At 37.8% G+C, this 18247-nt stretch overlaps 1 protein-coding gene across 50 annotated transcripts in view; it reads left to right on the top strand.

The window, feature by feature from the left end:
• Ccdc7a (coiled-coil domain containing 7A) overlaps nt 1-18247 on the top strand; it is a 410765-nt gene that overhangs the window by 84662 nt on the left and 307856 nt on the right. For 48 of the 50 annotated variants that reach the window (XM_063278219.1, XM_063278211.1, XM_063278233.1 and 45 more), the window contains 4 exons: nt 2064-2100; nt 4029-4094; nt 9269-9454; nt 11452-11489. In XM_063278219.1, the coding sequence (XP_063134289.1) occupies nt 2064-2100; nt 4029-4094; nt 9269-9454; nt 11452-11489 (327 nt within the window). The remainder of the gene's footprint in view (nt 1-2063; nt 2101-4028; nt 4095-9268; nt 9455-11451; nt 11490-18247) is intronic. The other 2 variants (XM_063278213.1, NM_001395239.1) reach the window with 1 other exon arrangement.

Here is an 18247-nt window from a genome sequence, read left to right as displayed (position 1 = left end):
CTTCAACAGAGGAATGGATACAGAAAATGTGGTACATCTACACAATGGAATATTACTCAGCTATCAAAAACAACGAGTTTATGAAATTCGTAGGCAAATGGTTGGAACTGGAAAATATCATCCTGAGTGAGCTAACCCAATCACAGAAAGACATACATGGTATGCACTCATTGATAAGTGGCTATTAGCCCAAATGCTTGAATTACCCTAGATCCCTAGAACAAACGAAACTCAAGACGGATGATCAAAATGTGAATGCTTCACTCCTTCTTTAAAAGGGGAACAAGAATACCCTTGGCAGGGAAGGGAGAGGCAAAGATTAAAACAGAGACTGAAGGAACACCCATTCAGAGCCTGCCCCACATGTGGCTCATACATATACAGCATCCCAATTAGACAAGATGGATGAAGCAAAGAAGTGCAGACCGACAGGAGCCGGATGTAGATCGCTCCTGAGAGACACAGCCAGAATACAGCAAATATAGAGGCGAATGCCAGCAGCAAACCACTGAACTGAGAATAGGTCCCCTATTGAAGGAATCAGAGAAAGAACTGGAAGAGCTTGAAGGGACTCGAGACCCCAAAAGTACAACAATGCCAAGCAACCAGAGCTTCCAGGGACTAAGCCACTACCTAAAGACTATACATGGACTGACCCTGGACTCTGACCCCATAGGTAGCAATGAATATCCTAGTAAGAGCACCAGTGGAAGGGGAAGCCCTGGGTCCTACTAAGACTGAACCCCCAGTGAACTAGTCTATGGGGGGAGGGCGGCAATGGGGGGAGGGTTGGGAGGGGAACACCCATAAGGAAGGGGAGGGGGGGAGGGGCTGTTTGCCCGGAAACCGGGAAAGGGAATAACACTCGAAATGTATATAAGAAATACTCAAGTTAATAAAAAAAAAAAAAGAAATACCCAATTTAATAAAGATGGAGAAAAAAGTCAAAAAACAAATAAAACAAAAACTATATATTTATTGAAATAAAAATAGCCATTTATGTTAGCTAAATATAAAGTCATTTTCATTTTATATTTCATGTGTGTTACCAGACTTCATTATCAAAACATGACATGCCCAGTGCTCGCAACAGATGTGATCCATTAACCTAATGTACTTAAATTACATGTTGCCTTAGTAGTTGTCTATTGTATTGCAAAAAAAAATTGCCCATTTACGTGAATAAATTATTATAAAGTGGCTTTAATACATGATATAAGTACAAATTGATCATGTAATTTAATTTTGTTTGGTATATCTTTTTTAAAATATAGTTTTTAAATAAGCTTATGAATTTAGTGTTTATAGAGGGCTTTAGTTTCTGGAAAGAATTTTATTAGATACAAAACTTGTCCTTTGAAGAAGAAAAGTGTTGAGGGAAGAAAAATGACCAGTATACTTTCAAAATCTCAGTCACTTTACATTTCAATCATAGCAGTGAAAATTTGGCTTGAGGAAAGTTATTCATTTGTCTATCACTTAGGCCATAGGGAGCCAGTGACTGTTTTAAGTAGTGTGTATGTGATGTAATAACTAGTAATAGTGGCAGCAGCAGTGAGTAGTGTACGAGAGGCTGAGGAGGTGGCTTAGCAGGTAAAAGTGCTTGCTGCATAAGCCTGATAACCTGAGTTTGATCCTTGGATAAAAGCCAGATGTAGTGTCTGTAATCCCATTGCTCTTACAGGGAGATGGGGACAGGAACAGGTCATGTATATAGTGCAATGGAAGAAACAAGAGACAATGCCTCAAACACAAAGCAAAAAAAAGCCTCTTTAGAAATAAAAGATACTGTTAGTTTCTTTTTTAAAAAAAGGTTGTTTTCTGACCTTCAAGCAAAATTTCAGTCATGAGATCTCCCTGTGTTCTCTATCTCTCTTTATCCCCGTCTCTGTCTCTGCCTCTCTCTTTGTGTATGTGTTTTAAAGGTAATAAAAGTATCAATTTCTTTTAAGATTTTAAATTGTCTGAAATCTTTGGGAAAGCAAAGCATGGAGGTGTTTTCAAATATCATGATTTTTTAAAATATATACTTAATATATTTACAAGAAGTTCTCTCCAAACAGAGAATTCAAATCATTTGAAGAACTGCTTCAAATCCAGGTAAGATATATCCTCCCTGAATCTATTTCAGTAATAATTCATTAAAATTGTCTTCTGCATGCCAATTCTGATTTGAATCATAAATGCTCACCTGCCCTTTTGGAACTCTGCTGTCCTCAGAGGTGGCTGAGTCCATCAAAAGCCTAACTAAATTTCTGGCCTCTTTGCTGTGCATTTCTTTTCCCGTTTCCAGGTCCTACTGAGATTCATGAGTAGTGATTAGAGGTTTGCTTTTTCTCTTCATTGTTACTTGGTTTTGTTTTAGTAGATAGTGTTTCCTCTCATACTTCAATAGGAATAATATAGTTTTCAAATGTTTTCTTAAAACAATTACCTTTTAAAACAAAATTTAGAAGTGTTATACACTGTAAAGATGTTTCTAATTTTTACTGTTTTTTCTCATGAGATACAGCCTTCAAATTGTCATTTTCCTGTGTGATGTTTGAGTCCTTTCTTCTTTTCTCTTTTTCATTGCTTGTCAACAGTTTGGCTTAGTTGCATGGCACATGACTGTTCTTAGCACACTAAGTCGACATGTGCTCAGCATCTTGAGTATGTAACTTTTGCCAAACATGTTTTTGCTTCTTTCTGTTCCTGTATGAAAATACACTTCCTTGGGTGGTAGAAATCTGATGTCACTCTACATATTCTTTATATGTTTGTAAAAGGTTTATTTCTGTATTTACATATTTTCATTGATAGATCTAAGTGGTTTCACCTTTTCGTTGTCCTATCTAACTTGCTATTCTGTCCATACATTCAGTTTTATAACCAGGATATAATTGTGGATGCTACAGTTGTAAACATTGGGACATTTATTGCAGCTTGTGTTTGGTGAGATCACTGTCACTTCTTTCACAGACATTGGGCACTGTCTGATGGCTGCATTGAAAGTGCTCTGTGATCATTTTAAAATCAGGGTTGTCTTCGGGTATCTTTCTTGGTTTCTTTTAACTTGATAATAGTAAGTACATTTTTTTAGTTTACTATAATTTTTCATGGATATTGTAATAGGGTGTTGAAATTCCAGAATCTACTATGTCCCTTTGATGACTGGTATTTTTCCTTTATTATATCATGAACATGATGGAGTGTGAGTGGAAACTATGTACCTATCCAGACTTTTTTTTAATCCTGTTAGATTTTGCCAGGTTGTTTTGAGTCTTTACTTTGTGTGTGTGGTTCATAGGTTACAGGGAGGCTTGGACAGATTTTATACAAGATTACTGGGTTCTTGTCTTCAGTTACCTCCTTTATGTGATTTTTCACTTAGCCTTTCCATGGTTAGGATTGTCCCAAACAGTGCCCTTGTTTGTAAGTTATAGAAACAGAGGCTTTTGTAAGCTTTTGGGAGACTGCTATGGCTCAAATAAGCCTTACTCTCAAAATGAAAGCCACGAAATCAGTAATCTAGACCTTCTTTTCCTCCATGGGCCACTTACCCTTGTTCACACATGAGTGTTGGTGCTTCTGTTCTGTGTAGTGCACAGGGTTACATGTGGCAGAGATTGTCCTCAAGGAGCTTGTTGTGACAAACAGAAACCATACATGGAGCTTTAGATATAGTTCTCAAACTCTCATCCACTGTGATTTCCTGAATGTATAATTTATACTAGATGTTAAAATTGGAGATTCCTCTAACAATACTTCAAACATTTCCACTTACATATTTCAGACCTAATGAATGAAATGAAAATGTTTCATTTATAGTCGTTCTAATGTGCAAGATTCATGGTAATTTTGAGTGTGGGAAATCAACAGGAAGATATAGCTTCTAGTTGTATCCACCACTGCATAGGAGAACTCAGCAGTTAGATGTGTTCAGATCACCATACTGGCAATCTGTATACATGTTATATGCACTAACCACAAAAAACTAAATCTGAAAAGTACCTGACTGAAACCTGTTCTTTCTCTTTACCCCCTAGCAAGAAGCAGAAGTCCTGAAACTGGAGAAAAAAACCCTTCAAGAACAACTGAAATGGGCTTTAGAGGTGAGTGTACACCTCTAAGCAAGCTAAGAGAATGCCCCACTGGGAATTCCCAAATGAATGCTTTAATCTTATAAACTGAGTATGTATCTGTTTACATGTGTGTGTGTGTGCATGTGCATGTGCATGTGCGTGCATATGTGTGTGTATGTGTGTGTACACATATGGCCACACATATACATATATAATACAATAATACATTGTTGCACATAGACATTTATATCTGCAGATTTATTAATAGACCATGATGTTCTTTCATTTCTGGAACAGCAATCCAGAAAGAAAATAAGGCTTTTTTCATGAGTAAAGAAATCTTCAAACTGCAGATACACAACTTATTTGGAAGTAAAATACTACTCAGAGGCAGGAGAGATGTCTCAATGATTAAGACTGATATCTCTGACTGTATTGATTACCTTTGAATCCCTTTCTCTTAACTGGGCTGCCTTCCCTAGCCTGTATTGAAGAAGAAAGGGATGAGTGGAAGGGGGAGGGAAAGGAAGTGAGAGGAAGGGACTGGGAGACAGGAGAGAGGCAAGAGGGGAAGATGTGAGCAGGATGTAAAATAAGCTCTCAGAAACCTTCTAGGAAAGGCTAAAGTTTGCAAGTAAATTTTCTAGAGATGACCCACAGTTTTGCATAACCTGTGATAGGCGACCTCTGAGATGCAGGTCCTTAGAGACATCACCCCAGGGTTTCTTCTTGCTGATGATATGCCATTTTCCTACCACTATCACATAGTCTAATGATCCTGGGCTCCAACCCACCCTATTGGACAAATTTCCTGCAGATCATCATGAAGATGTACTCGCATATAGTAATGCTTATAGAGATGATTATATGTGATTTCACAGTTTCTGATAATCATTTTATAGGTCTCTTAAATTGATACAAGTAACCTTAAGCACCCTATAGAATAAAGCTGCAAATAAAGCTCTGTAAACCTTCATGTGTCATGGACTAGTTGCAGTAGGATAAGAAAGTAGGCTTTAAAATAATTTGTGATTGAGGAAAAACATTCATTCTAGGTCAGGTCCAAGGATGAAGCCATAGGTGTGCACTATGGTAAAGCAAGGCTATGTCAAACTGTTTAAACTTATAATGAGATTATACAATGAAACACTGCTCTGAACTTACTATCCGCATCCTTCTATAACTCCCCCTTTATGTAACATTTCATCTATGATGTAGTTTTATAATAGAACTTTTCCCCATCTACCAAATGTATATATGCATGTATACATATACACATACATGGACAAATATATATGTCTATGCATATGTGTCTAGGTATATGTGTATGTATATACATATGCATTAACACTAAAGGGGTTGCTTAACAGGTGGTTGGGCCTATTGAAAGTGTGTGTGTGTGTGTGTGTGTGTGTGTGTGTATACATGTCTATGTGTGCGCTTGAATTTTCCCTTTCTTCCTTTTCTTTTCTCTCTAGCTCATGAACAGTTAATGAACTCCAAGCCTTTCTCCTGTCCAGCCAGGGACTCTTGAGACAAAGAGAAACTAAGAATTCTTTTTTTCTTAATCCCCTGCTGCTATGAATATTAGTTAATTACTAGAAGCCAGAGTATTTTGGCCTCAGAACAGCAAAGGGTTAAAAAATTTACCAAAAGTGGGTTACTTAGCCCCTGCAACTGCCAACACCACCCTTTGTACTTGCATCAGTACCTGGTGCTGTGGCTGAACCGAGGCAATAATAATTTATTAAAAAGCGAAATACTCCAGCGCGCGCGCGCACACACACACACACACACACACACACACACACACACACACACACACACACACACACACACACACACAGAGTGAATAATGTTCTTGCAAAATGCTGGAGGTTGGTTCCTAGCTCATGCCAGAAGGCTCACAACAGCCTTTATCCCCAGCTCCAGGGATCTGACACCCTCTAGTGGACGCCACAGGCAACTGCACACAGATGTGCTCATAGCCACACTCAGTCATTCCCTCACCAAGAAGCCCATACACGTGGATAAGAATAAGGATAAGGAAGACCTGGCCCTTGTCCTTCCAATTAAATTTAATACAATGAGTGTTTTGTCTGTTTCTGCTCTTTCCCTAGTTCTAGCCAAACAAAAATTAAAATGAGATATAAACATTTCATATATGAACACAGAAAAGTATTAATGTTTTAGTCTATATAAAACATTATTTTTAGTTTATTTAAAAATATAAGACAATTCATTAATTCTATTATTTCAAAGAGAAGCTATGAACAAAGAGGCTGGATTTTAGAATAAAACAGTAAATTGAAAATCAAAAGATATTTTTATCCAAGATGTTTATTCAATTACATTATTCAGAAAATGTAATGCAAAAAGTTATAATGGCTGTTACTCTTCCCTCTTCCCCTTTGTCCTTTCTCTCCCCTTTCTTCTCCCCACTTCCCTCCACGTGCTCATGGCCAGTCTCTACTCCTCTCCTTTTCTACTCTTCTTCTCTCATTAAACCTTTCCACAAGGAAAAAAATTAAAATGATGTAGGATAACATTTAACAAATTAACATGTAGTTTTTTGAAGGTGCATAGATGAAGAGTGAAGAGACTTAAATTTCCCAATTTCAAAGCTATGTATTATCAGTATTTTAGTCTGCCATGTTTCGCCAGTCGATGCATCAGTATAAAGAAATCAGCACAGAAAGGCAAATGCAATTCCTTTTGAGCATAAGAAAACTCCTGTAATGTGTAAGGGACAAGACTCTCGGTGATGTAAAAGAAGTACAATTAAGGCAGCTATCCTCATCCAAAATGAAGGTATACTGTAAGATTTCAGTGATGAAAGCACGTCCACTTCTGGTGCTGAATGTAAAGCAGGGAAGCTTTAAATTAATCTGACATAGAGTACTTAACAACTTTTAGTACTAAATATTCTTATAGAAGGTAAAATAGTCACACAGAGTAAGCATTTATGGAAAAGATAGGCTAATACAGTATTGATTGTTTTAGAACACCAGAGTTACAAATGAACATTGGTGATAATTGAGAATTGTATTATTTTCTGGCCACAGAGTGACCGGTGTGAGTTGTCTGCACCCCAGGACAGCTGTGAATGTGATGACAATGTCATGTCAGTGTCTTTCCAATCTCCTTTCTGTTGCTGTTACAAAACACTGACCAAAAGCAACCTGGGAAGGGAACGGTTTATTTGGCTTACATGTCCTGAGCATTGAGAGAAGTCAGGACAGGAACTCAAGCAGGGACAAAGGCAGGAGCCATGGAGGGAACAGCTTTCTGTCTTGACTGTTGCTTTTGCTCCGCTAGTTTCCTTGAACCTCCTACCTAGGGGTGGCACCACCCACAATGGGCTGAGGCCTACTGGATTAACCATTAATCCAGAAAGTGCCCCGCAGGAATGGCCACGGACCCATGTGATGGAGGCATTTCTTCAGCTGAGGCTCTCTCTCCCCAGGTGACTCTAGTTTGTGTCAAAATGACAAAAACTAAATATCACAATGTCAAAAGACCAGACATCCTGGTAAAGCAAACCTTCCTGAGGATTATTACCCAAAAGATAAATTTGAGTTTACAGCTTTAATTTAATTTTTTTATTTAGTTTAAGTGTGTAGATGTTTTGTCTGTGTGTCTGTCTGTGTGTCATGTGCATGCAATGGCTCAGAAGATAAAAATGGTGCCAGAGCCCCTGGAGCTGGAGTCACAGTCACTCAGGAGCTACTGTGTGGCTGCTGTAACGTAAATCCTGAGGCTTTGGTAAGGGCAATCAGTGCTCAAGTTGTAGATGATGGTTTGAGTTGTCCTCCCCCTCGATCTCTGGTTTGCAAGTCATAACGGCCTAGGTTTTCTATTACAAATATTAGCTGCTCTGCATGGCTTAGGAAGAGCCATGAGTCTGGGACTCCTGCCCAGGTACATATACAATATAGTTAGTATCAAATATTTTATATGAAGATATCTTAAACTTCCCTGAGATACACAAAAAAACCCAAACAGCTAAACTGCTAAACTGTGATTAAAAACAAACATGCTTAATAAAGCACAGACATATACATACATACATATATATATATATGTATATGTATATATATATCGACCTCATTGATTATTAAATTTTAGAGAATAGATGCTTTTCACCTACAATTTTGTTAGACTAAGTTACAGATATATTAAATGCTTGTGGGTATATGCCATTGTAATCTTTCCCATATTTCTATTATATCAGCATGAATTGTTACTTATTTGAAAGGAAATAAAGGACTTTGAAAGGATTTGAAAGGACTTTCAGTGAAAGTCTTGGGGAAACGTAACCATTTCATTTATCAAGTTTACTACTAAAAATTTATCCTAAAGAAAAAAAATGTGCAAAAACTGACTGACCAAAATGTTCACTGATAAAATATTTGAAAATTTAAAAATGTAATTTTACTAAACATATTCAGTTACCTATTTTTGTTAATATATATTTTTGTTGCATGACTATGACATTTTGAATGAATAAGACCATCTTCTGTGTGTAGAGCATAACATAGGGTATGCATAAATATACAAGAGCATAAATGTACATATTGTGTAATTTTTCTATGTGATGGGGATTTTTGTTTGTTTGGCTTTTTGGTATGAATTTTAGTTTTCAAGTTTTTCTTTGTAGAACAAATTCTGATACTTGGTTTTGTAAACATTCCCTTAGAATTCCTTTTAGGTTTCCATTGCTCATCATGGCTTTCAAGATGGTAACTTGGGAAAATACCTGGGCTGTGCTTTATTACAATAAAAATGGAAAAAATTTTAATTCTCTTTTCCAATATGCAAATAGTTTAATTCCAATTGTAAAACTGTTGAGTTATCCTTGGTCCTGCCAAGACTGAACCCCCAGTGAACATGATTGTTGGGGGCAGAACAGTAATGGGGGGAGGATGGGGAGGGGAACACCCATATAGAAGGGGAGGGGGAGGGGTTAGGGGGATGTTGGCCTGGAAACCGGGAAAGGGAATAACAATTGAAATGTAAATAAGAAATACCCAAGTTAATAAAGATGGAGGGAAAAAAACCTGTTGAGTTGTATCTGATGGTATAATTTAACTTCACCAGGTCGATTAGAGAGAATGCAGGTGTCAGTGTGCACAGACTCCTGATGTATGTGCTTTTAGGGGGAGATGTGACTTAAAACTGACAAACTGATTTCTCACAATCAGGAAGCTGAAAGAAGTAAGTCTCAACTCAACCTTGTCCTACAACAAAAGACGGAGAATATCAAAGAAGAGAAGAGTAAAACAAAATTGGATCAGTCTCAAAGTAAATCAAAGGTTAAGGTTGAAGATTCAAAAGATTCCCTACTGAAGAAGAGTGACACACAGTCCGCTGGACAGAGGCAGGATCAGGTGAGGCAGACACTGACCAAAGCAGTCAGTATCTGATTTACAGGAAAGTTTTTCCTATCGTTCTTACTTTATTTGTATGTTACTTTCTATTTATTTGGAGTTTTAATTTTTACTCTTTAGATGTATGGATTCATTGTCATCCTAAATACCAACTGGAAGCTGTCCATTTTGGGGGCTGATTTAAGCATTTATTTGAGAACAGGAAGAAAATAAGGTTTTAAAACTAAAGATATTCTGCTTAAAATGGATAAAATTCAATATAAACACAAAATTATAGAGAAGAGTCCTAAAGAATGTTTCATCTTGTTCCCCTAGCACTGTGGATTCAGAAGCTTTACCCTTCCCTAACCCAAAAAGGCTTTCATGAACTCAGGCTTTGTAGGGTCTGATCCTTTCCAGGGATCTGAGCCTCTTTGATTAGCGCCCAGGTCTCTGTGCATATCTCACAGCGATGGTCACAGTGCACACTAAAGTGTACCTTCCCCTGTAGCCACACAGGTCGTCTGTAAGTCAGTGGAAAGTGCTATGTATTCTGCTGTGTTCAGGCTCTTCCTAGTTTGTTCCTCATACTCGTTTCCCCCTATTTTCTACAAGTTTTCTGGTTACAGAAAGAGATGAAGAATGAAATGTACCAATCCAGTCAGTTATTGTGGGCTGCATAATAAATTCCCAAGGAACTTCATGGCCTAGACAGCAAACACGATTACCTCAGATTTGTGATCTAGGATCCAGGTGTGCACACACCTGAAGTTTGTAACAGTAACGAGAAAATACCACAGACGCCTGTCCACAAAACACTGTGTTCACAATTTTACAAAAGCTGTGAGAGCAACAATGAAGAGGCAAAGTCAGAGAGATAAGAGACAGAGACATGCTTGATCTCGGAAGTGACATGTCCTCAATCTTACCGTATCTTCTGCATTTGTTTTGGTTATGGCAAATCTATACCCAAGAGGGTTCCATCCCTGGCATGAATACCAGGCTGAGAGCATGCCCATCAGTTGAGAGGCTGCATGCTGAAAGCAGAGTGAGTGAGATTGTGAAAACTCTTAAACTGAGCACAAATTTAGCAGTTTAGCTTAAAATACTCATCAGGAGGAGCCGTGGAAGATTAAGATTTTAGGTTAAGGACTAATGTGTAAGTCTGTAATTATGTAGAAAACAAACGATGAATTGCTAGGACAGGTGAAGGAAGATTAGAGATGCAGACTAGCACAGTGTCTAAGAAAGGAAACCGTTTTGGTGAACTGCCAAAAGTCCTGCTGTTTGTGGGTAAAGAAAGTTCTTATGAAAGAAGCGAAGTTATGTGATGTTCAGGCCTGCAGTGACACTGAGTGTCACCATCTGTGTTACAGAAAAACGCCTGTTATTGTTTAAAGGAATTTGTCTATTAATAAAATCACACTTGTTGGGCACAGGTTTCAGTTTAATCAGATACCTCAATAAATTTTCGAGTATACATTCTTAATATATTTAAAATATATGTTGTTAAAATACCCTTATGCTAGTGCATTAGCATAATAAACTATAGCAAGTGTATTTAAAATAATATAGATAAATTTAAATAATTTTATCTCATAAAATCTATTTTATTATATTTGTAACAATATAATTAATTATAGCCTATAGACTTTTAATTAAGAAATGCATTTTCAGGGCCAGCTCTTCCTTAATCTCATCCTATAATTTCTCAGTCTTTGTAACATATTTGTCTTATATGACTCTCATGTTAAGAAAACCATCCTGATGCCTGGCACAATAATGCACGCGTCTAATGCCATCGTCTGAGAAGCCAAGGCAGATAGGTCTCTGTGAATTCAAGACAGTTTGGTCCACATAGTGAGTTCCAGGCTAACCAAGGCTTCATAGAGAGAACCCATCTCAACAAAAATAACATGGGGTGGGGGAGGAAAATTACCTTGAACATTTTTATGTGACTCGTTTAAAACATTGTCCAAATATTTGTTATATGTAAATTTAATTTTGTCTTATTACAGACCTCATCTGATCAGAGTAAAAGGTCAGTTGGTGAAAGGTAAAATAGTTTGTGTTTGTTCTGTGTTTTCATAGTTTTATTAGTTATATATCTAAGTGTAGAAATACCAAAGTGCGTCTTTGTTTATATCATCACTTGCTTTTGTGCTATTACTTTGGACAACTAACTTTAAATTCAGAACGTTTTAAACTTTAGATGTCAAAAATTGGAAATTAGGGGGGATTAAAAACTCAAATGTTTAAAATAGCTTTAAATTAAGTGTTAGATTTAATGTATGATTAGATTTCTAAAGTGGTAACTGAGTCTTATTCTTTTTCTCCATCTTTATTAACTTGTGTATTTCTTATTTACATTACAACTATTATTCCCTTTCCAAGTTTCCAGGCCAACACCCCCTAACCCCTCCCCCTCCCCTTCTATATGAGCTTCCCCTTCCCATCCTCCCCCATTACCCCCTCCCCCCAACAATCACGTTCACTGGGGCCTCAGTTCACAGGACCAAGGGCTTCCCTTGTTCTCTTTGATCATGTGACCATAGGTGTGTGGATTCATTTCTGGGTCTTCAATTCTATTCCATTGGTCTATCTGCCTGTCTCTGTACCAATACCATGCAGTTTTTATCTCTATTGCTCTGTAATACTGCTTGAGGTCAGCTGAGTCTTATTTTTAATTTAGTTATCAAACTACAGGACATAAATCTACAAACAACTCAATAAAACTTGTTGTCACAGCCGTTCGCATCTTGGTGCATATGGGAACGTGAAACTAGTTGAGTTGTTCGATTCACCCAAATAAATATTACAGTTTTCCTTCTTGAGTCTCTTTGATGGTCACACTGTGATTGTTACCAGACTTGCTCAGGTAGGGGGCAGTGCTCCCAGGCAGACTGCTTAAGGGGAAGTAGATTCTTTCAGAGGAGTTAGGTTACTATATTACTGAGTCAAAACACCCTGTCATTGCTTTATTCCCCATTAATTATAGAAAACTTCACACATAAAATTTTTACGTTGCTTACCTTGCAGAAAATAGAAGAGAATGCCTGGTCATATGGGCGTCTATGTTTTATTGCAAGTATTTGGCCTTGTTTTTAATGTTTGTGTGTGTGTGTGTGTGTGTGTGTGTGTGTGAGTTCCTTATCCTTTCTCTTGTTATCTAACTGTGGTAAGGGTTTCTAATTTATTCTTTTACATTTAAAATGTTCTGGTCAGCATTATAATATTGTAATGCCATAAGAAAAAGAACTGATAAATAAACTCCTCATGGATTCCTACCCAGCTTAAGAACTATGTGGAAAGAGAAATAAAGCAGGGGGCTGTCATACTCATGCTTGGATTGTGGTAAGTGAACTAGCTCTATGGTTTCCCTAAGGAAACATGATAGACTGCAGGCCTTTGAAATGCGGCACTGTCTGCATATGTCACCTGAAAAAATTGGTAATATTTAATATTGTTCTAACATTGAGCCTTGAGGTGTTATTAATGAACCCATTGACTACCTTAGTAAAGCACATCTTGGAGAACAGAGACGTGGGCTTTAAAAACTGTATCATATGGCGGCTCTCTAGTCTGAATGAAGGCATTAGTAAGGCAGCCCCAGGCTGGGCACAATTCTCCATGCCTTTAATCCCAGCTCTCAGAAGGAAGTCTGTGTACTCAAGGTCAGGCTGATCGATATAGGGAGTTCCAAGCCATCCAGGGCTACAGAGTGGGTTCCTGTCTCAAATAAATTTACTTTAAAAAAGCAAAAATTTACTTACCTGATTGTATGACTTTAAATAATTTTCCTGGCAATGTTGCACTCATTCATTTTCATCAGTCAATCAGATTTGAGACTCATAATGGAGACCAGTGAATGAAACAAGAGATCACTGGGGCTGATAGGTAATATGGAGCATATTGTCAGGGAAGAATCCATTGTACAATTCCCAGAAGATCGTTGTAATTATTTTTCATTCAGTTTGTTTTTGATGTAGAAACTCTATGTCATGCAAAAAGTCTGCTGAGGTGCAGGGTATGTATTGTCCTTGCTGTATGAGCAGGAAAACAGGTAAGTGTGAACAGGTGTGGAACACCAGAGAGGGTGCAGCATGTTTGGCTAGACTGAGAGTTATATGGTCTTTATTCAGAGGGAATGGGGTTGGCCTTTACCAGGCAATGTTATAATAGCTGTTTCCGTATGGACAGATCTCGAGGCCTTCATGAACTTCTTTAGAGTCTGCATGCGGTGCACAAGGAAAAGTCTAGAAATTTGTTTTGTTGGGGATCTAGACGAATGGCAATGCTGAGAAATAATTCATGAAATAGGTCGTTTTTGCTTAGTATAGTTTATAGAATTGCCCATTAACAACTACATTTTAAATATTGCTAAATGTGTTTAAAATTCAAAATTTTAAGCACACAGCAGACAGTATTATTCACCAACCTTCATTTTGAGTCAGTGCTTAAATCCAAATAGAATTTGTGAAGTATTTCAGAAGACCCTTGACCTTCCGAAAGTGGACAGGACCAGAAGGAGATTCCCACCTCAGCAGATATATGACATTACTTGCAATAAAGAACATTTTTCTGCTCTTGGCATGATTAGCAGTTAATTTTGGCTTAGGAAATGACTTAGTGACAAATATTTAACCAGACAACAGATTTCAATAGTTTACTGTCTCCCATATATGCATTGTTAGTTTTTCTAAAACATTTTACACTGAAATTCACATGATAGGACATGTGAATATAACTATAAGTTATATCCTATTTATTGGTATTTCACTTTTAAGAATCACACATCCAACCTTCATTATTATGAATATTATCATGAAACTTAGGCTCCCAAATACTACATAGACTTATTATAAATCACAAAATGCCGAAAACAAAGTTTTCTATGCTGATTTTCTCAATAAATTATTAGCTGCTAAGTTTCCTTCATTAATCTACCATTCACTACCATATTTTTTTGTTACTCTCAAATGCTGAATATTCTCTAGTTACAAAATTCATGCACAGCAAAGCCAGATAAAGTCCCTTTTCTTATGCCCACATTTGAACAGGAGGTGGGTTGAAAAACAAAATATATAAAACAAACATACATGTGGCAAGTCTAGAATAGAAGAGAAATTAAAAATAATAAAAAATCCTCATCCGTATTATTCTCATCACTATTTCCAAATACAAGAAGCAACCCAAGGGAAGAAGAAGCCAGCAGAGCGCACAATGTCACAGCGACCGGCTTCCTCCAGTCGGTCCTTATGTCTCAAAGCCTCCACATCCTCCCAAACCAGCCACTAGCTGTAGACCAATAGGGAATGATAATTTAGATCTAATTATTATGAAATAACTGTGAAAATGTATTTCTCCCAGTTTGATCAAGATATACTTCTGTAAGTGAAAGCTTGTATTAATATTGTGAATGCCAGAGGCTATTTTCTAGTTCACTCAGTTCAATGCTGCCCTTTACACTGTCATCAGGGGGTCTATTATTAGTGACGTACAAAAGGTAGGCTTTCGAGAGGAATCCACATTATAAGAAGCTACAGAGGTAAAAATATTTGCAAGGAAGAAATTATTCTGTGGAGAATTGTTCATAAACTGGGTGAACACACAATGGATTCACCATGGAAAGTGTTTCAGAGAGGGACCCCTCTTCACATACCTTTTTACCAATGATAGGGGAATTGGAAGAGAATAGTGAATACTTAAATCAACCACATACAGGGGAGAACATCCTGGTCATGGAAGTGGCCGTGTTATGAAAAGGCAGATGAAGGCAGAGCAATATACACATGATCCTCTCTGAGCAATTCTGGGAAACCATCTCTAGCCAGTCAGAAGGGAAAGTAAGAGAGCCACCCATGCCACCCAGAGATGAAGAGCTGCCTGTGCTGTGTCTTCCCATTGCACTAGAGTCCCATTACCATAAGTCTGTCCACTGCCTCTGGCTCCCACCTGGTCTTGAACAGGCTGGTTTCTACAGTTCTGACCAATAGAATAGAGGATATCAATCAGCAGGGTCACCAGGTTGGTTAGGTGGCCGTCCAATATCATGAAAACTACAGAGTCAACGTTCATATTCTTGGCTAGCCACAGAAAACTACTGTGGGTGTCTGCTCCTGTCTGGAATAGAAACACATTTGTTGTTTCCCTTAGCATGCTCTCCAGCCATTTCTTAGAGTCAGACATGTGCACACCTAACAAACACATCTGTTAATGTTCCACAGAGATAAGATAGACACTCCAGTTCCTGGAGTGATTAATTTAGGAGAGACTCCCATGAATGTCCTTTTGCAAGGATGATGTATATCTTTTAAATGAATAATATGTTGTATTCACTTGGTAGTAAGGACAAAAATGAAACTCATTTTTCCTATTGAAGTGACTGCCTTTACAACCAGATTCCAGCTGCTTTGGAGTTCAACCACAGTGGTCTTTGCATCATATAATGTCTGTAACTTGGGAATTGGGAATCAACTTGTGAGTACATCATTTCTGAAATTTTTATCAAGCCTCTGCTTTAATGTTTCCAAGAAACATTTCTATTTCTGTGGACATTTTATTAGCCTCAGTTTATTCTGTGCCATATCTGTGAGTATATGATTTCTGCTTCTGCTTTGGCCAGATAGTGTGATCTTTTTGGAGCTTTTGAGGCTACAACACAATCACTGGGATATGCGCCACAGTGACTCAGTGATGGTTTGTCTGGGGTAAAGCTTCACATGGGTCATTTCCCATCTTGGTAATGGCATAAAGCTTCTATTTTCAAAAGCACTAATTGCTAGATGTGTCATGCGGCTCACCTCCATATAGTAAGTTTCATTGAAAACCTTATGAAAAGCAGTAGCAGAACACATGTAGTATTACTAGGCTCTCATATAGCTATACAGTATGTATTTATACTAGGAGCATCTGATGGAATAATGGAAAGTACTGGAGGGGGAGGAGTCTATCCACCAAGTAATTTATAAATTCACAGAAAAAATAGGTAATTCCTGGAAAGAGAGATAGAGATTTGTTGGGAAAGAGGCTTGTGCAAGGCACTCACAATCCATTATTTTAGGATTCACAGAAGACCTTGTCATAACCAATGTATAAAATGGAGAAGAGAGGCCACTGGAGAGCAATCCTGTTCATCATTCCTGTCAAAGGATAATTTTCCTATTACAATAATTTGGGTTATGTAAGTTTAGATAGTTTTACATAAGTTATCTACAGTTAAATTTTATTTTTAAAATTGCCAAGAATTTTAAAACTAGGTGCAAAGTCATCATTATCACTGTGTGAATTAGTACAAACAGGATTTTTTAAAATTTACATTTTAAATGTTATCCCCTTTCCCAGTTTAACTTCAAGAAACCCGCTATACCATCCCCACCCCTGCCTCTATGAGGCTGTTCTCCCACCCACTTGCTCCCTCACACCTCCCTGCCCTGACATTCCTCTACACTGGGGAATCAAACCTTTACAGGACTAAGGGCTTCTCCTCCCGTCGATGCCTGTAAAGGCCATCCTCTGCTACATATGCGGATGGAGGCCATGAGTCCATCCCTGTGTTCTATTGGGATAGTGGTTTAGTCCCTGGGAGGTCTGGGGGGTATAGTTGGTTCATATTGTTGCAAAACCCAACATCTACTTCAGTTCTTTCTCTAACGCCTCCATTGGGGACCCCTTCTAAGTGCAATGGTTGGCTGCAAGCATCCACCTTTGTGTTTGTCAAATTCTGGCAGAGCCTCACAGGAGACAGTTATATCAGGCTCCTGTCAGGATGTACTTCTTGATATTGGCAATATTGTCTGGGTTTGGTGTCTGCATATGGGATGGATCCCCTAAGTGGGGCAGTCTCTGGATGGACTTTACTTCAGTCTCTGCTCCACATATTGTCTCCATATTTCCTCCTCGGAGTATTTTTGTTCCCCCTTCTAAGAAGGTCTGATGTATCCACATTTTGATCTTCCTTCTTCTTGAACTTCATGTTGTTTGTGAATTGTAACTTGGGTAGTTTTAACTATCCTAGTTTTTTGTTATTCCAAATGAATTTGCAAATCATTCTTTCTATCTCTATGAAGAATTGGATTAGAATTTTTATGGGGAGTGCATTGAATCTGTAGATTTTTGGTAAAATGGCCATTTTACTATATTAATCCTGCCAATCCATGAGCATGGGAGATCTTTCCATCTTCTGAGATCTTCTTCAATTTCTTTCTTCAGAGGCTTGAAGTTCTTATCATACAGATCTTTCACTTGCTTGGTTAGAGTCACTACAAGGTATTTTATATTATTTGTGACTATTGTAAAGGGTATTGTTTCCTTAATTTCTTTCTCAGATTGTTTATGTTTGAGTAGAGGAAGGCTACTGATTTGTTTGAATTCAGCCACTTTGCTGAAATTATCAGCTGTAGGAGTTCTCTGGTGGAATTTTTGGGGTCACTTAAGTACACTATCATATCATCTGCAAATAGTGATATTTTGACTTCTTCCTTTCCAATTTGTATCCCTTTGACCTCCTTTTGTTGTCTGTTTATTCTGGCTAGGACTTCAAGTTCTATATTGAATAGATAGGGAGAGAGTGGGCAGCCTTGTCTAGTCCCTGATTTTAGTGGGATTGCTTCAAGTTTCTCTCCATTTAGTTTAATGTTAGCTACTGGTTTGCTGTATATTGCTTTTACTATGTTTAGTTATGGCCCTTGAATTCCTTATCTTTTCAAGACTTTTATCGTGAAGGGGTGTTGAATTTTGTCAAGTGCTTTCTCAGAATCTAATGAGATGATCACGTGGTTTTTTTTTCTTTGAATTTTTTATATAGTGGATTAT

The sequence above is a fragment of the Rattus norvegicus genome, chromosome 19, assembly GCF_036323735.1.
Source record: "Rattus norvegicus strain BN/NHsdMcwi chromosome 19, GRCr8, whole genome shotgun sequence".
NCBI classification, from domain to species: Eukaryota; Metazoa; Chordata; class Mammalia; order Rodentia; family Muridae; genus Rattus; species Rattus norvegicus.
The sequence above is the reverse complement of the archived record's forward strand: the minus strand, read 5'-3'. Positions and strand labels throughout refer to the sequence as shown.